Below are 25,791 nucleotides of genomic sequence, written 5' to 3'. Positions count from 1 at the left end.
GGCTGCTGGGGGCCACCCCTCCCTGGGGCAGTGGCCACGGAGGTGGCCCCAGCCTCGCGGTTTCCTCTCAAGAACATGACATAGAAGTGCTTACAGCAGGCCCTCATCCTGAAGCTGGGCAGAGCGAGACTCCGCCTCAGAAAAAACCAGAAATGCCTGGAAGTGCTGGGCTTGGCACGAGTGCAGCTTGGGAAGCAGGGAGCATAAAGTGTGTCCTTTGGGGTCCTGGCCTGGAGGGCTGTGTTGGGCTGTGGAGCACATGCAGAAGGCAGCCAGAGAGGAGGAAGTGGATACCCTCCAGTGTCCTCTCTTCCCTTCCATGGCCCCCCGGTTGTCATCAATGATCTTGGCTCTAGACCAGTGGCTCTCAACTGGGAAGGGCAAATTTACCCCTGTGGACATTTGGGAAGTTCTGGAGGCTTTTGCATTAGCATGGTGGGGAGGGGCAGGGATCAGGGAGGCTGAGAGACACCTGCAGGGTGCAGGGCGGCCTCCAGGGCAGAGCAATCCAGCCCTGGAGTCAGCGCTGCCAGGTTCAGAACCAGGGGCTGCTGAAAAGTCAGGAAGCTCCGCCTGGGCTGTGGCTCCTCCGCGCTCCCAGGGCCAAGTTCTGCTCGTCCCCTACTCTGCACTGCCCACGGGAATTCCCTTCCCCGAGGCCTGCATCCTTTCAGAAGGGTGGAACATCCACTCAGGGTGTGCATGGTGGACACTGCGGCCTTGCTGGAAGGTGCAGGGCGGACATGCCGTACCCCGGTCCTTCTAAGGCAGCCTCCGTGGTCCCGTGGCTTACGTGGGCGGGGCGACCATGAGCTGCCTGGGAAGCTCAGATGGCAGAGGCCCCCAAGGATGATGCAGCATGACTGCGGCGAGCCGGGGCTTCCAGAGCCTGACCCTCTCCTCTTACCACGGGCCCCACGCTGCACATTGGAAACAAGCCTGTAAATAGATTTGAACGGTGAGCTGGTGACAGAGCTATTATTGGGATTCTAAAAACAGGTGTGGGGAGAATTGTAGGGTTTTATGGAAAGAAAATGTGCAGAGACCCCTGCAGTTGTTGAAATTGATGTCTTTTCTCATCAACTCTGCGCTCGTCCTAAGCTGAGCACTGTTTTCATTGCAGACCCTCCCAGGAAGGAAGTGCAGGCTCCGCAGTCACTGGGAAGGTGGCCCAAGGCTGGCTGGGAAGATGGTGGGACGCTCTGCCCAGCCCAGCCCAGCTCAGTTGGCCACCCAAACTGGGAGGGGCGGGATGAGCCAGAGGTAGACACAGAATGAGAAGCAGGTGGGAGGCCGTTGTGATGCTCGGCGCGTGTGGAAGTCACTCCGCCTGTCAGGGAAGAAGCGATGACACTCCAGACCATCTACATGATCATCTTTCCTCTTCCCTCCCGGAGACCCATAGGAAACACCAAATCACCTTTTTACTTTTTCATTCCAAAAGCTCGTCAAACATTTACAGGGCCGACCGCCTCAGAATGGAAATAGGGACCATGTCTTCAAAATCGATTCGGCTTTTGGAAGTAGATGGGCATCCATAGTGAGGCACGGCTGCATGCAGGGTAGGGGAATCTCGTTATCTATTGTAGTGGATGGAGAGGAGCTGAGCATGGGCCTGTTGGAGGTGCTGCTGGGGGCCACGCTTCCCTGGGGCAGTGGCCCCCCCGGTCTCATGGTTCCCTCTCAAGAACATGACATAGCTTTGCTCATCCTGGGCCCTCGCCCGGAGGCTGAGCAGAGGTCCACCTGTAATTCTCCACCCTCCAGCCCCTCTGGAAGGCCCAGCACCTGCTAAACAGACAGTATCTAAGGAGAACCACTCTGCAGATCAGCACAGTCAGATTTCTGTTCCGCTGAAATGTGAAAGCTTGTGTGCCGAGAGGAAACTCGTTGTAGGATTTCACATCAATCTTTAAGAGAAGCCTGTTGTCTTAATTTCTAGATAAGTCTGCTTGAAAGTGGTTGTGCCAAAGCCCTGAGCGCTGACAACTCTAACACTGTTCATCTGATTTTCTTTCAGCTGACAGCAGCGATGGGTCCAGTTCTGAAGACGGCAGGGAAGACCCAGATGTGAAAACCAAGAGGAACCGGTAGGTGGCCGTTCCCTTCCCCAGCGGGTCCTTCCCTACTGGGTACTCAGGTGATGTAGAAAGAAAAGGCATCATTTTGACCACACTGACTGTGAGCAAAGAGCTAATTCAACCGCTGGACACATGGTAAGAGGTCTCAGGCTCCGTCTTAGCAGTGTCCTGGGCACCTGCTGAAGCAGGTATCTCAGAGGCTTGGGGCACTTCAGACAACTTCAGACACTGTACACAGGGCCTGCCACCCCCAGCCTACCCAGGCGCCCACGTTCTCAGCCCTGCTGTGTTTCCCGAGTCCTGTAGAAGTGGTCGTGGGGGCCAAGTGCGTAGGTGGTGCCATGTGCTGTGTCAGGTTAAGTTTAGGGGTCAGGCAGCCCTGGCTTGGTGCTGCAGCTCTGTGTCTTGCCTGCTTGATGACTTTGGGCAAAGTCAGCCAACCCTGATCTCAGATTTCTCATATGTAAGATGAGGCTTTGCAGAGGCCCCAGTGGGCCTTGGGACAGCTGGATGAGATGATGCCTGCGTACCTGCAGGGTGCACACGGCCAGTGGGTCTCCCTCCAAGTCAGCTGGTCACGGTTTGGTTTTGGGAGTTGCCATGCACCGAGGTAGGGAATCCCTGTTTTCCATCAAGCCAGGGGATGGCTCCTGCCCTTTAACCCCTCCTGTGTGGCTGCTGCTCTGCCCTGCCTCGCCTGTGAGTTTCACATAAGGGGATGAATGTGGAAGTGTGTTCCCTCCCAGAACAGGGAGATGCAAGGAATGCTGTGGTTGCTGGGCCCCATGTTTGGCAGAGAAGGGTGGGGAGGACTCCGAAAGGCAAATCAATGAGGGGCGCTTCCCAGGCTCTTCCTGAGCTGGGCTGTTATTGGCCCCAGGATGCCCAGACATTCTGTTGGACCCTGGGTCCTGCCACGGCCCACAGGTGCGTTCATCCTGCACCAGGCTCCTGTACCAGCCCTGCTCATGGGATACCCTAGGCCTGCAACAGGAACCCAAATGAAGTGGTCAGGAATCTTAGCACTATATGCATTTTCTCTTTTAAAAAATGTACTTTTGCAGTAAAAATATTTGCCATAATGAAGGTAAAACAAAATCTTGACTCAGAGCCTGTGCCCATTCTCACCTTTTCAGTCCTTTCAACTTTTTAGCAAAGGATGAAAGGATGGTAAGGGAGAGAGGGGAAGAGGGAGCAAGAGCTGGGCTTGGGGGTGCCTAGCAGGCCCAGCAGCCGGGGGGTCAGGGCAAGCTCTTCTGTCTCCTGAGTGCCCATGGAGCCATGAACAAAACACATAGAACTAGATCTGAGTGGTTCAATAGTAAGCAGACACCGCAGAACTTTCAGGAACAATGCGAAGAAGAATAACAGTGTCTTCCCTAAGCCAGGGAGGTGATCAGGTAGGAGATGGAGCTCTCCTCCCCCAGGGATCCTGCCGCCTGGCCCCACAGCACATGGAAGCCTGTGAACCACTATGTGGGGAGGTCTAGGGCCGCACGTGGCAGGGCAGGGGCTCACTGGCTGTGGAGGGAGGACACCTCCTACTCAAAATCTCCTGGGCAGCTGTCTTCTTGCTAACCCAAATCTCCTCCATAAAAAGTCACTTTTGGGGGCCAAAGGATGTTGTGTGGGCCACAGGGGATGGACAAGGAGCACCTCTGATGGGGGCCAAGGATTCCAGGAAAGGACCCAGTGCAGCCTCTCTGATTTCACCATCACATGTGGACCTCAGCTAAACTGGTCTCCGTTGGTCTTTGGGTATGTGTGCTTAATTTAAAACACAAGAGGAGCTTCCTGAGGCACAGGAAACATGGAATGTGGCCATGAGTTGATGAATTTTGAACTTGTGTGGGCGGAAAAGCATGGCGGGATCCGAAGCAGTTGGGCTGTCCTCCTCCTCACCCGGCTGCACTTCCCGACCCGTGGGTCTGGCCTCGGTTCCCAACAGTTGGCATTCAACAACATCGAAACGCTAATTTTGGTTTTAATCATCCGTATGATTTCCGTCATTGAAAACCAACTTTGAAACGCGCACAGAGGTTTTGCATGGAGCTGCCTCCGTTTTGGCAGCTGTTCATTTCCACGTTGGTTCCAGCCTTGAAGATTCCATGGGAGAAGGAGACTCTCGGGGAGGCTGCGGCCCGCTCTGAGGTATGGGAGGAAAACGCTTTGGTGTTCATTTTGCAGCCAGCCCGAGGACTGAGCACGCCCATCCCGTCCTGGGCATTCGTTCATAGACAGGTTTACAAAGCCACACCCTCTGTTTGGAAGCATCACCATCGGGCAGGTTTTCCCAAAGCTCTTCCAAAGCACCAACCTGCACGCCACCGGTTCAGAGCGAATCGCCACAGGCCGGGTGAACCACCAGCATCACCATGGCATTTTGATCCCTCTTTGGGAAGGTTAGGGTCAATAAGTCCACGTACTCCTCAAGCTCCTAACTGCTTTTATGTATTTCTATGTCGTAGAATCTGGCCCGTATAGTTAGAGAACATGCCTCCAGGGGGCCTGCTGAAATCTGGCCATTTGGACCTGCCCTTTTTGTGAGGATAGCATAATTTTGCCTCATCAAAGAACACTAAAATTCTCCCAGAACGTGTGATACATCAGCAGTCAGATTATGATGTTTAAGAAACAAGCAAATAAGCTGAGATGATGATTGTTTTGGACACCGGTCTCTACTCCCCACATTTCCTGTGAACCCTGGTACAATCGATACACATTTTGGGCATTCATGCCCAGATGGAATTAAATCGATTGTGAAAGTGATTCAGGTCCACATGAAACTTTTCCTGAAATTCTCTTGGAGGAGAAATATGTCACAATGACAAGCATTCAAATTACTGAAATATTCTAATCTACATGGTGAGTGTCATTTCAAATAGCTTGTTATTTACTATTTAGAGGGATGTGTTCGCAATGACCATGCATCTTCCCTGGGACTGGAAAATAGACTCGTGACGGCTCAGCCCCTTTCTGCTCAGGGCCTGGAGGTGCTGCCAGTTTCTGATGAACGGGTCTTTTCATAGTTCAGACCTGCTTTGATCTTTGATCTTCTGGCTTTATAACTCTCCCTTTCAAATGGGCTCTGGGGAGCATCCCGTCCACAGTCCCCTTCTATCCCTCTGACCTCACATGTACAGGGTGGTGGTCTCTGCTGAGTGGTATCGCTGCAATTGTCTCCCAACGTCCCCCAAGAATGAGGGCCTGAGCATCAGAAACCTGGACACCACGGCTCAAATCACGCCTGTGATTTCTGGAATTGCTGTGGTGTTTTGAACTGGAAATATATTTTCTTAAGTCAACAGATTGTTTTGTGTGGCTGTGGCCGTGGGCTTATGAAATGCACAGTGTAGCTTGCATGAGTGCTCACAGGAATGCTCCACCGATTTGCTTCCCTCCAGAGGGTGGGCGTGTTTTCAGTACTCTTTTCATATAATTCAGTTACCCCATATTTGTGACGTAATTAGGGTTTGCTGGGGGGTTGATGCCCATCCCTGCAGGGATCCAGAGATCACCGAGTGAATGGGGGAGTCAGTTTCCCCCAAAACTCAGTACTTTCTTCACAAGGCTGGTTATCAAATATTTGGCTCGCTCTATCACCACTTGGAGGTATAAATTTATCAAAATCTCAGGTAGTTTCCTCTCCCGTGAGAGAGAACGTATTTGTTCTGTATTATGAGAAATGACAGGTTAACTCTTCAGTGTGGTCATCACTTCTGTGGTAAGAAACGCTCAACTTGAACGAGGAGGAAGAGAGGGTCAGAGCAGATCACAGGATGACAGGCAGAGGGACACGGGGGCGTGGGCCCTGAGGGGACAGCCAGGGTGGGAGAAGCCAAAGAGAAAATGGTCATGTGCAGGGGACATGGGTGATGTGGTTTGCCACTGGCTGTCCACCTAACCCTCATCTAGAATTGTAATCCCCATGTGATATGGTTTGTCTGTGTCCCCACCCAAATCTCACCTTGAATTGTAGCTCCCGTAATTCCCACGTGTCAGGAGAGGGACCCAGTGGGAGGTCATTGAATCACCAGGGCGGGTCTTTCCCCAGCTGTTCTCGTGATAGTGACTAAGTCTCACGAGATCTGATGGTTTTATAAAGGAGAGTTCCCACACACACACTCTCTCTTGCCTGCCACCATGTAAGATGCGTCTTTCGTCTTCCACCGTGATTGTGAGGCCTCCCCAGACACGTGGAACTGTGAGTCCATTCAATCTCTTTTTCTTTATAAATTACCCAGTCTCGGGTATGTCTTTCTGAGCAGCGTGAAAGTGGACTAATACAGCATGTGTCAGGGAAGGGGACTTGTAGGAGGCGATGGGATCATGGGGGCAGTTTCCTGCATGGTTGTCTCATGATAGTGCGTGAGTTCTCACAAGATTTGGGGGTTTAAAAGTTTGTGGAAATCTCCACCAACTGCATTCTCTCTCCTGCCACCATGGAAGACAGGCCTTGCTTCCTCTTCAACTTCCGCCAAGATTGAAAGTTTCCTGAGGTCTCCCAAACCATGCGGAACTGTGAGTCATTAAACCTCCTTTCTTGGTGAATTACCCAGTCTCAGGTGGTATTTTATAGCAGTGTGAGAATGGACTAATACAGCAGGTTACGTCAGTTCAAAAGATCCCAGGAGACGGAGTGATTTCCATCAAAGCCAAACAGTTCTATTGTGATAGGAGAGACAGATGGCGTAAGACGGCCCTGTGTGTGCTTAGCTGCCTGACACTGGGTGGAAAAGGCTCAACAAATATATGAAAAAACAAATATACTCAATTAAGGAGTAATAGTTATTTTACCTACTTTTAACTTTTTATTATGGAAAAGTTCCACATAAAAGTTGGAACAACACAGTTCACCTCCATGCATTCATTTCCCAGCATCAACTCAAGGCCAGCGTTTTTCTGCTTTAGTCCATGCCCCTCTAGATTAGTTTGAAACAAACTCCTCCCAACATCATATAAATCTTATTTGTAAATATTCTACAATACTAAAATACAAGGATGTTAAAAATATAAGCATGGTAACATAGTCACATCTTTAAAAACAGAAATAATTCCTTAACATTATCAAATGGGCTCCCAGTCATGGTTTAAATTTTCTTGACTGTTTTATTTTCTCTTAGAGGTTTGCTTTCATATCAGGACTAAATCAGTTTCGAGTATTGCCCTCTGCTTCTCTCCTAAGTCTCTTTTAACCTGCTGGTGTGTTCCCTTCTACGCTTCATTTTTATTTTCTTCATTTGTTTTTCAATAAGTGACAGATTTTTTACAAGTGTACGTTTCCTATCGTTTGGACATAGGTCATTTCATCCCTGGAGAATGGTTTGGACATATATCATGCCTGGGGCATGGTTTAGGGGTGTGTTCTTCTGTCCTCTGTATTTCTGGTAAATCTGCAGTCAGATTCGAGTTTTATCAGGGTCAGGTTTGATTAGGACTAATGGTGGCTTTGAGCTCCTTCCATCAGGAAGCAGGTGATGTCGACTTGTCTGTCTTTACATGATACAAGCAGATGATTTATCTTGATCTAAGACTTCCTTAGAGATTGCTGAGTGCTCATCTCTTAATTCTGCCATTTTATTCACATTTACTAGCTTGCCTACTTTCTTTCTTTTTTTTTTTTTTTTTTTTTTTTTGAGACGGAGTCTCACGCTGTTGCCCAGGCTGGAGTGCAGTGGCGCGATCTCGGCTCACTGCAAGCTCCGCCTCCCGGGTTCCCGCCATTCTCCTGCCTCAGCCTCCTGAGTAGCTGGGACTACAGGCGCCCGCCACCGCGCCCGGCTAATTTTTTGTATTTTTAGTAGAGACGGGGTTTCACTGTGGTCTCGATCTCCTGACCTTGTGATCCGCCCGCCTTGGCCTCCCAAAGTGCTGGGATTACAGGCTTGAGCCACCGCGCCCGGCCGCCTACTTTCATAAAGAGGAACTTACCCTCATAAACTATTGACTCCCTCAAGGTATCATTTAAACTGAAAACACACAATGAACAGTTGATTCTTTCCTTTAAATATCAATTTCCAAAATACTCCATCGGTTCCCTGGTATCCTTGAAAGATGACCAACTTACTGTGAATTGGATGCAAACATGGTTGATGTTTTAGTCAACTTTAGTTACTATCTTTATCCTTTAGAAGACAATGATAGAGCTAACTCTTGGTGATTCTTGGTTCATTTTCCCAGATATGAGGTGTATCTTATAAAAATGTAGGTGGATGCCTTTCTTCCATCAGGGCATTTTCTTGAATTGCTTTCATGTCTTTTCTGTTTCGTGGCTTGGAGTCACCTGTGAACTGTTTGGTTCTCCCTCAGCTTCCTCCTGGGTCACCTCCTTTGCACGCTGTTGACGCTTCGTCATTATGCTCTTTCTGGATTTCCTCTTCCCTTCTCACCTTCTATTCCTCCTATGATGTCATTTATGACATTTATTCACTCTTGTGTTCCTTCTAGTTTATTCTTCATTTCCACTTTTTCCCCTTTCATTTCTAATTATCTCCCAGATTTTCTCAGACTGTTTTTCAAGTCTTTGACCAATATTCTTTTTTACTCATTTTAAAATAAGACATATGCTGATATTTTGTAACACCTATTTTTTTCTTTTAATGTTTAGCTCCTTTTTGAATAGTCAGCTGAATTGTCGTTCAGTGTCTGGGTGTGCCTCCCTGCGGTTCCTCTGCCACCTGGGGACGTTTCTCTGAGCGTCAGTCCCTCTTGGTGGTGGTCTTGGTAGTGGTATATGGGGTGGGACCATGGTGGTTTTCTATCTGTCATCCCTGTTTAGATGAGACTGTGATAAGAGCAGTGGCCCCGGGCAGCGTCCCAGGTCTGTGGCTCTGGGACTCCATCCTAGAGTCTGCTATTGTGACACGGGCTGTGTTTTTGGGGGACCTGTCTCCAGATCTGTGGTTCTGGGGTTCCCTCCTAGAGTCTGTGATTATGACGGGGGCTGTGTTTTAGGGACCTGTCCCTTCGCTCTGCATTGCACTCTATCTGGACCTGCCCCTCCATTCCCTGGCATCTCTGTCTGTTGAGGCAGCTGCTGTACTGAGCTCACCAGTCTGTGTCTAGGGTCCAGCTGTTTGGAACTTCCCGGGCCACCCGGGCTCCTAAGAGGTTTGGACCCTGGAAGGCTTCTGCTCTTGTCTGCCTCTGCTTACCATCAGCCTTTTAGCTGCAGAAGCCTGGGGGCTGCCTCTTGGCCTGGGAATGCTGCTCATGACAGGGTCGCGGGCTGGCTGGTGCTCGGGGCCTGGCTGGGATGTGCTTCGGTCTCTGTCTCTGTCAGGGCCCTGGCCTGGACTTGCCACGCACACTGGTGTTCCTGGGGGTTCTTCACCCAGCAGTATGTGAAGATGTTGTCTATGGGCCTTTTGTTCTGTTGCTCTGACAATTCGGTGTGAGCTTTTGTTCTGTTGCTCTGACAGTCCCGTGTGAGCTTTTGTGACTTTGGGGAGATAAAAACACTTCCCTTCTGCTTTTGTGGGATTTAGTTTCCTGCCGTTTGTTTTTGTTTTAAATCTCAGAATTCCTCAGAGTCCTGTGTCCTGAGATGCATGTGACTGGGCTGATGTGTCTCCTTCAATATTACCTAAAATCAACACCTGGAGGCAGCAAGTAGAGACAAGAAAAGAGGTTTTTGTTGCTGAGGGTTTGCTTTTTCAGTGATTAATCAGCCTCCGTCAGCCATGCCCCAAATTCTAGAGCCAAGGTGCCCTGACTGTCTCCCTCAGCTCTTGTCTGGCCCCGTCTAGAGTTCTGAGAGCTCTGAGACCAAGATGTCAGATTGAGAGCTTTGGTAATTTTGCAAATGTTACCAAACTACCTGCCAAAGGACAGGACATGGCCTGGTGTCTGTGCTGCCCTGGGTGGAGGTAGGTGCTGCCTGTCTGGAGCCACCAGTGAATTCTCACATGAGGAGGCTGCACAAGTTACAAGTGCAGAAACACGTCCTGGGGAGGGGCTCAGGGGCATCCTGATTAATTGCTGGGGAAGCCTGGCAGCCGGCACTGAAGCTGGTACTGAAACACAGTCTCCAGCAGAGCTCGTCACAAAGCAGGAGCTCAGGCCAGAGCGGCTGCCTTGCAGCACGGAGCTGCCCCGCCTCCCGCAGCTGAGAGCTGGAGCTTGCTGCTCACTGGGATTCTGCCCCCAGCCAGAACGAGGCCACCAGCAAACCCTTTTCAGCAGATGTTTCGCCTTCTGAGTGGCTCATAAACCTCAGCTGGCAGAGACTTCAGCCCTTCCCAGGCCTTGGTGAGCCTGCCTCTCAGCATGGTGGAGGGTCCAGGAGGCCACAGCTCCCATGGCCTGATCTCTCCTCATTCTGCCCCCTCTCCCCAGCATGGCCCATGTGCCACAGCCACACGGACAGCAAGTGCACACGGGACAGATGAGTGTGGTCACACTGAAGACTGGGAGTGAGCTGTCCAGCCACGGTGGGGCCTGTCTGGCCTTAGGCAGAGCCAGAAATGGGTTTGTGATTCCCGGAAGGGGTGAAGCGGGCAGGGCAGAAGCAGGGGTGCTAGGCATTCAGGAACTGGCCAAGCCAGATAGGCCAACAGTGAGCCTGTGGCTGGGGCACAGGTCCGTGGAGATTCCAGGCAGCCCAGACCCCAGCTGGGAACTCACGATCGCTCCTCCAGGAAGATTTTGCATCCCTGCCCATCCCAGAGCCCCATCTCTGTGCACTGGGCAGTGTCACCTCTGCGCAAGGGCAGAGGAGCAGCTGCTCCAGCTGAGTTCACCCAGCTGCCTGCAAGGTTCCTACTCAGGGCCAGCACCAAGCCCCAAAGCCAGGGTTTTGTTGGTGGCCGTGATCCATCCTGGGGAGGCATCCATCTCGATGCCATCATTGGCTGTGAATCCCGACCATCCACGTGAGCAGAGCAGAGCTGGCGGAACCGACGCCCCTGTGCTCCTGTCTCACCCAGGGGCCTGCAGCCCACCCTGATTGATGTGCCAATCTTCCTTACAGCTGCCAGAGGCACGCTTCTGCACTGCACAGTGTCGAGGCTAAAAAACTAGAGAATACAGATCTTTCAAAGTTTGTCTCATCTGAAGACCATTTGTTACAACCACACGTTAGAATGTCTGAGGCCCCATAAGGCAAAAGATTCATAGAAACTTTGATTCCTGCAGAATTTCGCATTGTGTCTAACACCAGATTTACAGTCTGGCAGTATTTTGATGATAAATTCCCAGCCCTCTTTGCTGGAAGAAAGAACAAGTTCTTCCCATCCATAAAATTAAAAAAAAAATGAGATGTCATCCAGATGAACAGAGGGCTGGAACCCAGCCTGGAGAGAACGGCTGTGGATGATCAGAAGCTGCCAGAGAGGATGAAGGTGAAAAATCACCACCACCACCACCATCATCATCTTCACCACCATCTTCATCACCATTATCATCATCTTCATCACCATCATCTTCATCACCGTTATCACCATCACCATCATCTCCACCACCATCTTCACCATCATCTTCATCACCATCATCATCTTCATCACCATCATCTTCATCACCGTCATCGTCACCATCACCATCATCACCACCACCATCTTCATCACCATCATCTTCATCACCGTCATCGTCACCATCACCATCATCACCACCACCATCTTCATCACCATCATCTTCATCACCGTCATCATCACCATCACCATCATCACCACCACCATCTTCATCACCATCATCACTGTATCATCATCACCATCATTGTCATCAAAACTATTACTAGACCAGCCATTGTGTTAAATATTTTAAATGCATTATGTCAGTTTTTCCACCTGGACAGTGGGGTTGTGCTGGTGATGAAATGAGGTTATGGAGGGATGCTGAAGAGGAGAAGATTCGACACAGTGAGCCCTCAGTGGATTTAAGGGATTCTTCTTATTTCATTTAATTCTTACAAGCAAATCCCAAGGGGTTGCTACTATTATTATTTCCACTTTATAGAGGAAGAAATGGAGGGTTGGTGAAATGAAGAGACTTGCTTAAGAACAGAGCACACAGTGGGAAAGCCCAGGTTGCAAGCTCAGAGACCACGCATTTCATGAGCGCCCAGCACTCCCTCCCCAGCTCACCCTGCAATGCAGATCCTGTTGTTCTTGTTGTTGTTGTTGTCATTTGGGTGATAAAGAAGGTGAAGCCTGTAGAGGCCAGTGCAATGCACATCCACAGACAGGCAGCAACCAAGAGCCAAGCCAGCAGGGGGCCCAGCCTTGCTTGGGTCTCGAAGTCTTGCTCTCTGCTCCTGCATGGCGTAGAGCTGAAAATGTCGAAACCGTAGTGCACTTGCAAAAAGTCACCTTGTTTTATAAATTTCTCTGGCAATTTTGTTCAATGAGAGTAGAACTCAGTGGCCACTCATTCGGAAGGCTTACAGAAATGTGGCAATAATTCCATGCTGGACAAATTCCGGAAACATCGCTCAGAAGGGCAAGGTCTGCGATGCCAAGACAAAGGCTGGGGTGGGGCCAGCCTGGGGGACGGGGACTCCTGCATGCTAAGAGAGGAAGGCTGGAGACCCTGAAAACCTGTTCCTTTAGAAAGTAGAATCTGGAGCTCGGCTGCATAGGATGCTAGTGGGTCTTAGATGGGTCTCCCGCAGCTCAGGAGCCTGGCAGTGGGCCCTGGAATTACAGCCTTGGAGACCTGTCAGAGGCCAGAGATCTATGGGATAGTCAAACCCTGACCCAAGGGCCAGGCAGTGTGTGCAGATTTGCATCATCTTGTAGCATCAGCCAGGCAAGGAAAGTTGCACCTTGGTCTACGCCACAGTGATTGACAGAAGAGTGTCCCCTCAGTCTCCAGGAGCCTCCGCTGCCAGGACAGCCTGATGTCATGGCTTCACCTGGTGAGGCATCTTTTCCTCCAGGTGGCCTCCACCCACTCATGCCCTACCTGGAACAATGCATGATTTTCAAAAATCCACCAAGGAAATCATGGGGCAGTCTTGGATGTCCAGGAAAACATTTCTGAAATGCATTTGAGAAGACAGGGGCAGGGCCTCGTCTCCATGGGGTCCTGACGGAAATAACCACGTGCTCTAGAGGCAGCTCCGGGCAGGAACCTACTCCCTCCCTGGCTCCCCGGGTGCTGCCCAGAGCTGTCTCTGCACTTCATGGCTCAGGGTGGCCCCTGGCCAGGCAAGCAGAGAAGCGAGCACTAAGTCAGGACTCGGGGCAGTCGGAGGCCAGGATGCGTTACTTTCAGAGGCTCTGGGGTCCCATGTCCCTGGGAGTGAAAGGTCACAGCCCTGCCATGGGTGAGGAGACATCAGGACCTGGACCCTCGAAGACCTCTGAGCACTGCCTCCCATACCCTCCCCTCACTGACCTCCTTGCCACTGTCTCTGGAATATTGTTAGATGCTCCTACCTTAGGGCCTTTGCATAGCTGAGCCCTGAGTCTGGAATGAGCCTCCTCACCTCTTCCTAGGATCTGCTTGTGGGTGTCCTGCCTGCCTGGTGATGGTCTCAGACCCTCCCCTCAGCTGCGTTCATTTGTTTGCTTTTTGTGACTTCCTGAGCATCCAGCATCTTTGAATACACCACCCAGTTTACTAACTTGGTGGTATTGGTTATTTGTTACTCTCTGTTCCTCCCTCTAGGATGTGAGCCGGTGAGGGCAGGGGCCTGGGATCCCAGGGTCTGGAGCAGGGTCCGCTGCAGACACCAGCAGCCATGTGCTAACCAAGGGGCCCCACGCAGCCCTCTGCAGGCCCCTGCAGGTGAGGGTTTCTGTTCAGTCTCATGACAGCCGTGTGGGGCCAGTGGGTTGTGTAATAGATGAACGACCTGGGAGGCTCAGAGAAACGAGGCAGGTTGCCCCAGTTGGGAGGACCACAGGGTAATTCCCATGGCAATGCCTGCTGAATGTAATTGAAGCGAATTTGATTGCACCCGAGTTCTGACAGCAATTCTCTGACACCAACTGGGTGTCCTACAATTAAGTCTAGTTCTGACACCAACCACCCAGATACTGCAGACCCCACAGGGGAAGGGCTCAGCCCCAAGAAGACCATCCCTACCTCAGACACCAGCTGCAAGTGGGGTCCCCAGGCTACCCTCACATCTGTCTGATTTGGTTACAAATTCTGGAGCTCTTGCCACCCTCCTTCAGGTTTGATACTTTGCTAGAATGACTCGTAGAACTCACGGAAAGTGCTATGCTCACGATTCCCGTTTTATCTTATGATCAAGGTGACAACTCAGGAACAGCCAAATGGAAGAGACTCATGAGTTGAGATCGGGAAAGGTCTCAAGGGCAGGGAAATCCACTGGTAATATTCTTTTCTCTGTCCCCCTACATTTGTCTTGCTGCCAGTATACTGATTTGTTCACCAACCAGGGCACTCCTGAAACTCATTGTTCAAGGGTTTTATTGGGGTTTTATTACAGAGAAATGATTGATTAATTTATTGATCACTGGTGAGAAGATTTAATTCAATCTCCAGCTCCTCTCCTCACCCTGGATGGCAGGTGGTGGGTGGGGCTGGACATTCCAACCCTCTAGTCTTCAGGGCTGCTGTTTCCTGGCATGCCAGCGCCTTCGTTGAGACTAAGAACCCAGTGAGTGGCCTCATTAGTGCAGCTAAGATGTGGTATGGTGGAGAGGTCTCCTTATGAATAGCAAAGGTAATTTCTAGTGCTTAGGATGTTCCAAGAATTTTTTGGATCTCTGCCAGGAACTGGGAGTAAAGACCGGATTAATTATTTGTTATATCATAGGCCTAACATTTTGGGTTCCCAATCCACTCTTCCCCAGCAAACAATACTGCCAAAGGGCCCTTGGGGAGGCTGGCAGTGTGTGGCATGGTGCAGTCACTTGTTAGAAGTGAGGCTGCAAGAGACATTGTTTATGATAAAACAAGACTGAAGTGAGGGCTGGCACAGCCTCTGGAAACTTCCACAGACTGGCTGTCAGCAGGGACCTCTGATGGTAGCATGGCACCTGCAGGCTGAGACAAGACTATGCCAGAGGCAGGCCAGGGCCGAGGGGCCTGTGCCCATACCTGGGCCTCACAGCTCATCACCAGCATGGGTGTGTGGTGCTGTCCGTCTGCAGGGCTGCAGCTGGGAGACCTGGCACCTGCAGGCTGAGACAAGACTATATGGGAGACAGGCCAGGCAGAGGGGGCATCTCTGCCTCTGTGCCCACGCCCAGGCCTCACAGCCCATTATGAGCGTGGGTGTGTGGAGCCATCCGTCTGCAGGGCTGCAGCTGGGAGACCTGCTAGAGGCGTCTGTCTGGTGCTTCCTGTGGAACATTTTTATGAACAAGCTGGATGAAGACGCAGGAGGCCTATTTATCAAATTTATAGGAACTGCAAAGTTGGGAGGCAGAGCTAGTAAGTTGACGGCAGAGTCAAGATGTTTAAATATTTCATCAGGATGAAATTAACAGGATCACATCTGCATCATAGAATTGCAGTATTGCGAGGCATTTTCAGATCATCTGGTTGGAAGCATATATCTTACCATGAGTAAGATCCAGAGAGTTTCCATATTTTGGCCAAGGTTGTACAGCAAGTCATCCTCACCTGTAAGGCTCAGAAACACCTTGACCTCGTCACATCTGCAGACAGGCCTCTCCAGAACCAGGTCCTCCCTCCTATGTCTGCATTTTCCCCACGTCCCATGGCAGCACCCTGGCAGAGTGACGCCATCTCAACCTGTGTCATCGTCTGTGTCTCTTCCCTGGTCATGTTCTGTCTTGGAGCCGTGGTCCACTAGAATGTCTGCTGTTTCCGCAGAGTCTCTCAAATAATTGTGTTCATGGGAACACCAACCGGAAGCCCACCACAGGGATACCTCTGACACTGACCGTCTCTGCACTGTGGATTTCAGCCCTGACACACCTGCGGCACCTGAGGCTTCATGTGTGTGTAACCTTAATTCACGTCCCACTAGACTGTAAGCTCCTTGGGCAGTGAGGGGCTCCTTGTTCCAGCTACAGTGTCGCAGGGCCTAGTATGGGTGGACACACCACACCTGCAAGCTGGAGAGGGAGGGAAGGAGCAGGAGGGGTTGCTCTGAGGGGTCAATGTGGACCATCTCACTGAATCCACACGACAGCCCTAGGTGAGTGCTAGGACCACCTCATGGGAGCATGCTGGGGCTGAAGGCGTCAGTACATTTGCCCACGTAGAGGTTTGGATCTTGACCCATCCAGCTGGGCTGTCTGAGCCTCCATCCATCTGGGTCATGCTGTGATGACACCTGGGTGTCAGCCTGCGAGGGAATGGGTGGGTGCCTCAGCCTGGCTGGAGAAGCTGAATATCACACATCCTCTAGCCTGGAGCCAGCAACTGCTTGGTGTTTGTCATTCCTCTGCCAGGGCAATGGTTCCAACCTCAGAGATGGTTCTGCAGAAAGGATCTGGGTGGAGAGAAGTGCCTCTGAGGGTTTAGGGGTGCGCTCTGCACCCACAGCAGGTGTGCACAGCCTCAGATGGACCATTAAAGTGTCTTGTTTACAAAGGGAAAATCATGGCTTTGGTTGCAGTGCCCGGAACCCAACTCCACTGGATCTCGGATTTGTGCATTTTACTGGATAATATGCTGCCCTCTGCACATGGGCAAAATCAGAAAACCTCAGCTTTACAGACTTACCAGCGTGGGACAGATGCCTGCATGTGCACACACACAGGCTCGCTCACACACACGAATCATTAACAGATCAATTGGCCAGCTCAGAGGCTGGGGGAAGGGACAGAACCAGGAGAAGAGAGCTCAGGGGTGGGATGGTCACCACACTGAGGGGCAGAAGGCAGGGAGGGGCTGACCCTGGGCGTGAGGGCCCCCCGCCCAGGGTTATGGTGCCCAGATTTCAGGAGCACCTACCCTGGTTAAAGGTTGACCAAGACCAGGCCCCTTTCAACCTATACACTAGACCTGGAAAACTTCCCAAATCCATGGGTTACCTTAACGAGGCTTCTGTGATGCAGTAAGGCTGCCTCCCCGGCTGGCAACCGGCAGTGCTTGTGCACACCAATTAGTGCGTCCTCGGGGACGCCGCCTTTACCGGCAGGAAAACCGTGACTTGAGCTATCTTTACTAAAAGTATTAGAATTCACTTTTTGTTAAAGGTACAGAAATCATTCAGCCATAAGAATATCAAAGATATATTTAGCTAGTTTGCATTTGCTTTCAACCGATTCTAACAGAACTGATAGCCATTTGGAAGGCATGCAGCAGTCCTGAATAGAGTATTGTGTTGAATAAGCTTCAACACACCATCACCGCACAGTCTAAATGTGCCTTTTCTTCTTATTTCAAGTTGCAACAATACAGGCCTTGTTTCACATTTCTATTTTTAACTAATGAAAATTTATTACAGGGAAATCCTAATTATACCCTTTGGAGTACGATACAATTGGAAATCCACTGGTAATATTCTTTTCTCAAAATTCCATGTAATTGCATAAGAAGCAGAGAATGTAAATTCTCTTGGAATAGTTGGTCTATAAATACAATTCTCGAATGGGCTGAGCAATCTTTCTGTTTCTTTGCACATTTTGTATTCGTTGGGATTAATCCATATTACAGCCCCTGTGAGTGAAAACCCCTTGTTAGACATAAGGCGTTGTATATTCTCAGCACATCCTCAACATGGTACTAATGAATTTCCCAGGACCTTGGACAGACCATGAGGAAACATTTCTCACTTGGCAGGTGTTGGGAGGCCTGGACGGCCGGGTCTGGCCCCTAGATGACCACCTGTACCTTTTCCCGTCTGACCCCTTACTTCCTCTCCAAATGAGAAAAGTAGTGTAATCTTCACCTAGCATCCAAACCTCCTGGGGGAGGCCCACTTGGGCCACATGAGCCTGCATGGTGGGAGCTGTCCTGTGCATTGGAGGACACTTCACAGCATCTCGAGTCTCCACTCCCAGGTGCTGGTAACATCTCCCCAGTTGTGGCAACCACAAATGTCTCCAGACCTTGCCAAATATCCCCTGGGGCAAAATCATCCCCAGTGGAGAACATGGCACTATTGTCAAAACCAGAGCTGGACAGTAGTTAAAGCCATAAAATCAGATTATATTCACGACTGTTGCAAAGGAGGAAAAGAGACCAGGCTCAATTCCAAGTTTGGCATGGAAAAACAGGAATTGATAGCCACGGTCAGGGTTGGGGGTCAGTGGATGGAAAATTAGCAAGAGCAGACTTCAGGGATCAGGGAGTTTTGGCTGAACCAACCTCAGCAGATTCTTGCTGAGTCAGATCTAGGGGATGGCAGAGGATGAGAAATCTGATAAGGTGTCCAGGTGAGCAGAGTAAGGGAAGGGCGGGGAAGACTATGGCTAATCAGTTTAGCGGTACTCTTAATGCAAAGGTGAGCATGGAAGTTCAAAATCCTAGGCCTACTGAAAAGTTCAGGGGAGCCTGGGGAGACCATGGCCCAGGAGAGACTCTTGCCTCTAGGCCAAATCAGAAAGCTCAGACAAAGGTTCAAAAAACTCACAGTTCAGATCCCAGGGTGATCTGGTTTTGAAAGGAGCAGGTAAGGCCTTTAGATGCACGTTCCTGCCATTCCTACATCTCCAGGCACTTAGGGAGCTCCCAGAATGTAGGAGGCCCTACGCCACTGCTTATGAGAGGACTGCTCTTCATGATTGCTGGCTGAGCTTGACCTAAGTGCAGCAGAAAATGAGGGAGCTCGGCTGGGCGCGGTGGCTTGCGCCTGTAATCCCTGCACTTTGGGAGGCCAAGGCGGGCGGATCACAAGGTTAGGAGATCGAGACCATCGTGGCTAACATGGTGAAACCCTGTCTCTACTAAAAATGCAAAAAATTAGCCGGGCATAGTGGCGGGAGCCCGTAGTCCCAGCTACTTGGGAGGCTGAGGCAGGAGAATGGCGTGAACCCAGGAGGCGGAGCTTGCAGTGAGCCGAGATTGCACCACTGCACTTCAGCCTGGGCGACTGAGTGAGACTCCATCTCACAAAAAAAAAAAAAAAAGAAAAGAAAATAAGGGAGCTCTCAAATGGGTGGTCTGATGATCCATGGGTAGGTGTGGGAGCAGGGCCAGGCCATGGAGCAGGCCCATGAGGGCTCAGCATGGTCGGACCGAGGGTGTGCCAAGCCTGCGTGGATTGAGTCTGCCCATCCTGGAGAACAGGCTGCATCCTGAGGTGCGGGGGGCAGCTGACGGACCTGCTCCCAGGCAGGGCCAGAGCGGGAAGGAGAGGAAGCCAGACACAAGAAGAACGGTGTCTGCATTTGGCCAAACACGTTCTCCCAGCAGCAAACATTTAATTTTTCAAAAGAATATTTCTAGATGCTTCTTAGAATCCAGTGTAGAACCATAAAGAGATCTATCCACGTGCAGTTAAAATAATGCAAGGGGGAGAGTTGGTACTTGAAAAAGGTGGGCCTCTCACATTTCTTCCATAGGAGTAGGGTCCCGCCTCCCTGCCCTTGTGGTTTGAAAGGGAGTGCTGGTCAGCTTCCCAGCCTAGCACAGTCAGCTCGTGGGGTCCCTCCCTCCCTGCCCACCCTGGGTTCCACCTTGTGCAGCTCCTGCTGCTGCCCACAGTGTCTGGGGCCTTGGCAGGGGCCACCCCTCTGCTGTAGGAGGGAACTTCCCCAGGGCCCCTGGGTGATCCCATTCTCCACTGTCCTCTGTGCCTGGGGAGGGGTCCCAGCCTCCTTCTTTGTCACTGAAGTTTCCCTTTGGGGTTAGATCTCAGGACACAAATGGTTCTGTGCATAACTGTCTTCCAGGAATTTGTCCAGAACAAAGGGGCCATGAATGAGTGAAATGATTGTTCGGATGAAAAGCCTGCTACTTACCCCTCCATGACCCCATCTCTGCAGCGGCACCTGAGGCCTGGCTTCCCTGCCATGGGCCGTGGGCAGCACGGAGACCTGGAGTGAGGGCCTGCCCGGGAGACACGCCGGTTGGCCTCTGGGGTGTGGTTCTGCCTGCACCTGAGCTTCAGCTTCTCGCAGCCGGGCCCAGGGCTGGGACTTCAATTCCAGCCTCCCGCTCTGGACTCAGCCAAGCCCCGTGCCTGCCAGGAGCAAATGTGCCACCCTTGCTGGGGAGACCACGTCAGGCTTTGTGAAGAGTTGTCAAAGAGACTGTGTTTCTGAAAGAGTTACCTCAAGGAGGATTTGTAAAGGTTGTAATAAGAACCGGCTGGGTCCCCATGAGTGTGTCTAACTCTTTGCATCTTGTGTCCCTGAAGGACCGAAGGCTGCGGGAGTCCCAGGCCAGAGGAGGCAAAGAGAGAGGACAAAGGCACAAGGACGCCACCCCCACAGATCCTCCTGCCCCTGGAGGAGCGTGTGACCCACTTCCGGGACATGCTGCTGGAGAGAGGGGTAAGGCGCAGCAGCTGAGGGGCTGCACTCCGGCGGCAGACCCTGGGGAACAGCAGCTGAGTGGCTGTCCCTGCCTGAGGGACGTCTCCTCCTCACTGAGTTCATGATCAGGCTGAGTGACTGTCCTGGCCTGAGAGATGATGTGTCATCCTTACTGAGTTCCTGATCAGGCTAAGTGACCATCCCAGGGCCTGAGGGATGCCTCCCTCTTACTAAGTTCCCAGTTGTGCTGAGTGAGGGGCAGGTGCTAAGTGAGTGGAGGCTGAAGGGCAGCCAATGTGGAGAGGAGGTCCTGCTTCACCTCTGAAAGGAGAAAGGTGCCTTTGTGGTTTCTCCTGTGGGCATGAGGCCTGAGAGGCTGGCAGGTGGGGTCCACAGGGAGGCCAGGTCCTGGGTGGCCTGAGGAAGCACGCACTGCGCAGATGGGGTTCCTGCGGGAGCTGGGCCAGGTTGCGGTGCCCGACCTCCCTGTGCAGCTTCCCCATGGGGTTGTCCATCCTACCTAGTGGGACTCGCTCCCCTAGGGATGAACGTGACTGTTTTTAAAATAAAATTAGGATATCTTCAGTGTAGCTGATTTCCAAATCTCACTTTGAATTGGGGGCCAGGGAGGATTTTATATTCAGATCCCCTTTCAATGACTATCATTTCCTGCTTTGGCTCTGGGTATAACATGAGCCAGAGGCAGTATTTCAGCCCCGCTGGATTTCCTCAGAAAGTAAGGCTGAATGCAGATGGCAGTGATGGGCCCCACGTGTGAGGATATTTATAATGAACACACAAATGGCCTTTCAGACTGAAGAGCAAGTTTCCTCTGCAGCCAGCACCCACCCCCAGGCTGCTTTCTGGCCCTCCCACAGCTGGTAACTCCCAGGGTCCTGGAGAGGGGCAGGGACGGAGCTGCCTGGAAACGCAGCTCCCTGCAGAACAGAGAGGTCTGAGCAGAACCCTCATAAGGGTTAGGGCTGGGGCGCTGTCCTGGGTCTGGGTTAAACCCTGGGGGAACAGGAAACATTGAGCAGATCCTACCCCTTAGGAATTTTATGGAGGAAGGAGCTGGTCCCACCCACCCCCAGGGACACGTCTCCTCCAAAGCCCCTTGAATTTGAATGTGTGCACCTGTTTATGTATTTCATCATTCACTCAAAGGTAAAACACAGCCCTGGGCCTCAAGGAACCAGAAGGAAACTTAGGCGTGTAAGCTGGTGACTGCAGTGCATGTGTCAGGCTGAATTAACACACGCGCCGAGAGGCACGGAGCACAATGTGGACTCACACGTGTGTGGAGCCGGCCCTGGCACGATGCACCGTCTGGGTGTTGGTTTGTTTTTCAAAAAATGTTATTTTAAAAGCTGTTTTTACTAGCCTCAAATTTTGTTTTAAAACGAGACTTTAGTCCCTCCCTCTTCCTGCCCCCCCGGCTTCCTGCCCTCCCGCCACTCTTGGCATGGGGGTCTTTGTTGTAGTTTCTCCTAACTTCGTCTCTGCAGGGTGGCGAAAAGCTCTCGCCCTGCCCCTGCCGCCAGGTGTTCCCCGTGTGCCTTCACGGACTCTTCTTTTTTTTTTTTTTCTTTCAAATCTTTTATTATTATTATTATTATTATTATTATTATTATACTTTAAGTTCTAGGGTACATGTGCATAACGTGCAGGTTTGTTACATATGTATACTTGTGCCATGTTGGTGTGCTGCACCCATTAACTCGTCATTTACATCAGGTATAACTCCCAGTGCAATCCCTCCCCCCTCCCCCCTCCCCATGATAGGCCCCGGTGTGTGATGTTCCCCTTCCCAAGTCCAAGTGATCTCATCGTTCAGTTCCCACCTATGAGTGAGAACATGTGGTGTTTGGTTTTCTGTTCTTGCGATAGTTTGCTGAGAATGATGGTTTCCAGCTGCATCCATGTCCCTACAAAGGACACAAACTCATCCTTTTTGATGGCTGCATAGTATTCCATGGTGTATATGTGCCACATTTTCTTAATCCAGTCTGTCACTGATGGACATTTGGGTTGATTCCAAGTCTTTGCTATTGTGAATAGTGCCGCAATAAACATACGTGTGCATGTGTCTTTATAGCAGCATGATTCATAATCCTTTGGGTATATCCCCAGTAATGGGATGGCTGGGTCATATGGTACTTCTAGTTCTAGATCCTTGAGGAATCGCCATACTGTTTTCCATAATGGTTGTACTAGGTTACAATCCCACCAACAGTGTAAAAGTGTTCCTATTTCTCCACATCCTCTCCAGCACCTGTTAGAATGGCGATCATTAAAAAGTCAGGAAGCAACACGGACTCTTCTTTATCCTGGTGGACGGCCTGATGCCCAAGAGTCCAGCCGGTGACTGGGTGGCCCTCTCACGGGAAACCTGCTTGTATCAGCACATGCCCTTGTGACTGCGTCTTTACCAAGATAGTCACCTTCTAGGAGAGCCCTGCCTGGGAGCAGGGTCAGGTTCGGGGGTGTCACTGGGCAAGAGGTAGGAGAGGCCGTTTTGTGATCCACAGGTCCAAGTGCAGGCAGTTTCCCAGTCCTTACTGTTGTGCCCCTGCGACTACATGGCCCTTGTGGAAATGGCTGTAATTCTGAGTTTCCGAATAGGCCTGGCCAGGCTGGCCTGGTTGGATTATCAGGCAGGAGACATGACTCGTCTTCCCTGAAACATGATGGCATCACGAACATTTGGGAAATAGGAATAAAACATTCCCTTTATCATGACTCGTCTTCCCTGAAACATGATGGCATCGTGAACATTTGGGAAATAGGAATAAAACATTCCCTTTATCTTACTAACGTCCAAGTTTTCCATCTCTTTGTTTTGGAAATGAGGCAGGCCCAATTTACCAACACAGTTTTAAACTGACCTACCTGCTCAAGAGGCCGGCCTTCCCTTCCCAGGCAGGGATGCTGGCGGACTCAGTTTACGTGGCCTCTTGAATTTCTCCAAATGGCCTTGGTTGAGAGATTTTACTAATGAGATTTTCAGAGCCTTTTCACCCCAATGAGAGTGGGTGATTCATTTCAACTTTTTCTTCTCAGATTATTATACAGGAATCAGCAAAGTCATCTGAATGTGAAGCAGTAACTACAGGGTGTGTGTTTACCCCGAGAGAAAGGGACTGGGGTGAAGCCTAGTCCCGTGTCTCATGAGGATCTTCAGGAGAGGCCCACACACAGCTCATGAGTAGAAAAGATCAATCCAAATTTACTGTGAATATCATAAAGCAATGCCACCATTTATGACTTTTCAGCTTTGTAAAATCAGCTGGCAGATCTGCTCATGCTCAGGAGAATTTCACAGCTAAACCCACAAGGTTTCTAGATGCCTAACAATGAGGCACAGAGAGGTCAGTTTTTCATGGACTGAGTGATTAGTACGATTTTTTATTGCATTTGTTCAATACTTCAGTTCAGAAACTCATGTACTTGTGGAGTGATGAAGGGTGGACCCTGGGGTTTTTAGTAGTTTAGAAAGGGCAGAGTTTGGGCCCTGCCATGGGGATTGTGCCCTGGGGCAGCGGGATGAAGGTTTTGTGGTTTTGTGGCATGTAAATGATGGTTCAGCAGAAGGCTTGTTTTTTGTTTTGTTTTATTTTTGTTTTTTTCTTGCTAGTACAAATCCCAAAGAAGCTTTCTTTTAAAACTTCAGTCCATCAGGAGCAAGTTTAATTGAATAGCAGGTTATTAATTTAATCCTGCTGTTTAGGTGAATACATTAGAGACATTTTATTGAGAATACTTTCCTTCTGCAAAGTACCTCTCACAAGTCGGTGATGCTCACCCAGGGGCCAGGAGAGAAAGTCCCTCTGAGAATACTCGATTTTGATTTAGGGACTTAGGGGCCATGCTTGGTCCTTTTCAGGGATCCCTCTGCGGGTGACCCTGGGCCAGAGCAATGACCAGCCTCGGGGACCCTGGCTGGCAGTGTGGTGGGCTACACAGGAGAGCCCTGGGACCACGTCTGCATTGGGGTGAGGAATTCACAGAGCAGGGTTCCTGCAGGCTTCGCTATGATGGTTTCTCCCTACACTAAGATGGGTGTTGACAGTGAGGCTGTGGGGTGAGTGGGTACAAACCAGACAGAGGCCCCTACAGTCCTAGGCAGCAGGCGCCCCTCCCAGGCAGCAGGAAGGGCAGCGTTGGCCTGTCCGTCTCCCCGGATGAGTAACATCTGGTGCCTTTACAGGCAGCTCTGCCTCCCAGGAGCTTCACCAGGCCCTCGGCTGGGACGTGCATGCGCAGAAAGGCCTAGGCTGTTACCAGGGAAGGGGAGGTGCCTGTGGGGACAGCACCCTTGAAGGTGCCTTTGCGAGTTGGGATTGCCGGCTCTAATTTCTGGAATGGGATTTTTATTACGCTTGTGTGAAGGTAACCCTCAAAAGTAAGTGAAATCAGCTGGCTATATTGTGGAATAACCATGTAAAATTGCATTTGTTCAGCAAAAGAGAAAACAAAAAGTTAGTAAACTACTCCGAGCCCTGAAGGTGGGGGTAGGCGTTGATGTGCCTCGAGGCAGGGTAACACAGGGATGCAGACGGAGGCCTCGCCTGCGGGCCCAGGTTCCCTTCCACGCTCACTCACAGTTGCCTGGGTCCACCTGGGGCCACCTGGGCTCACAGGAACTCTGTCTGTGCTGGCCACTTCCACTGTTAAACGTTAGGGATTTAACGCCCCAAGGGCAACCCTCAACCGACGAGGGTCAGTAGGTGAAAACCTGCTTCCCAGTCCTCAGTGAGGATACCTCTCGGGCAGGTTTGGGCACCTTCCTCGCCCCATGGCCCACCCTCCATCGCTGGCTCCTCTCCTTCCGCGTGTCCGTTCCCAGGACGGCCTGGAATCACCTTCCAAACAAACGCCTGCACCCTGGCCCTGGCCATGCGGCTTCTTTAGGGGTCTGAGCGTAAGGCAATGGCCTCATCTTCAAGGATGAGGTGGGAGCCCGGTCATTCTGCCCTGGGCTGCCGCATTTTTGATGGTCGGGGACTCTGGAGCAGCCGCAGCCACAGGCTCCAGGAATGTTCCCCATCCCTGAGAGCAGGCAAAGTCCAGGGGCCAGGAGAAGAGGGCCGCAGAGGGGCACAGGTTGAAAGGAAAGGAGAATGGCCAGGCAGTTTCTCAAAAATGAAGTCTGTCCACATGCAGCTGGCATCATTAGGGCTTGTGGGATCATTAGGGCTTGTGGGAGGCACAGTGTGGGCCTAGGGGACAGGGGGAGAAAGTCTGCTGGGGGTGGGTTGGGGCATCTGGGCTCAGGAGGGGCCAGGTGGGCTGCAGATCCAGGCAGGCATCTCCAGGACAGTGCAGGAGCTGGAGCTGGAGAAACAGAGCAGGCAAATCTGGACAGAGCTCGGGGACAGGGGTGTGGCCCAAGTCTG

General features: G+C 51.1%; 1 protein-coding gene across 1 annotated transcript in view; it reads left to right on the top strand.

Moving 5' to 3' along the window:
- Positions 1–25,791, top strand: part of TCERG1L (transcription elongation regulator 1 like) — a 232,632-nt gene that overhangs the window by 187,552 nt on the left and 19,289 nt on the right. Inside the window, exons 8-9 of the mRNA XM_028827020.2 lie at positions 2,021–2,090; positions 20,275–20,410. Of these exons, the coding sequence (XP_028682853.2) occupies positions 2,021–2,090; positions 20,275–20,410 (206 nt within the window). The remainder of the gene's footprint in view (positions 1–2,020; positions 2,091–20,274; positions 20,411–25,791) is intronic.

This window comes from Macaca mulatta, chromosome 9, assembly GCF_049350105.2.
Source record: "Macaca mulatta isolate MMU2019108-1 chromosome 9, T2T-MMU8v2.0, whole genome shotgun sequence".
In the NCBI taxonomy this organism is placed as follows: domain Eukaryota; kingdom Metazoa; phylum Chordata; class Mammalia; order Primates; family Cercopithecidae; genus Macaca; species Macaca mulatta.
The sequence above is the reverse complement of the archived record's forward strand: the minus strand, read 5'-3'. Positions and strand labels throughout refer to the sequence as shown.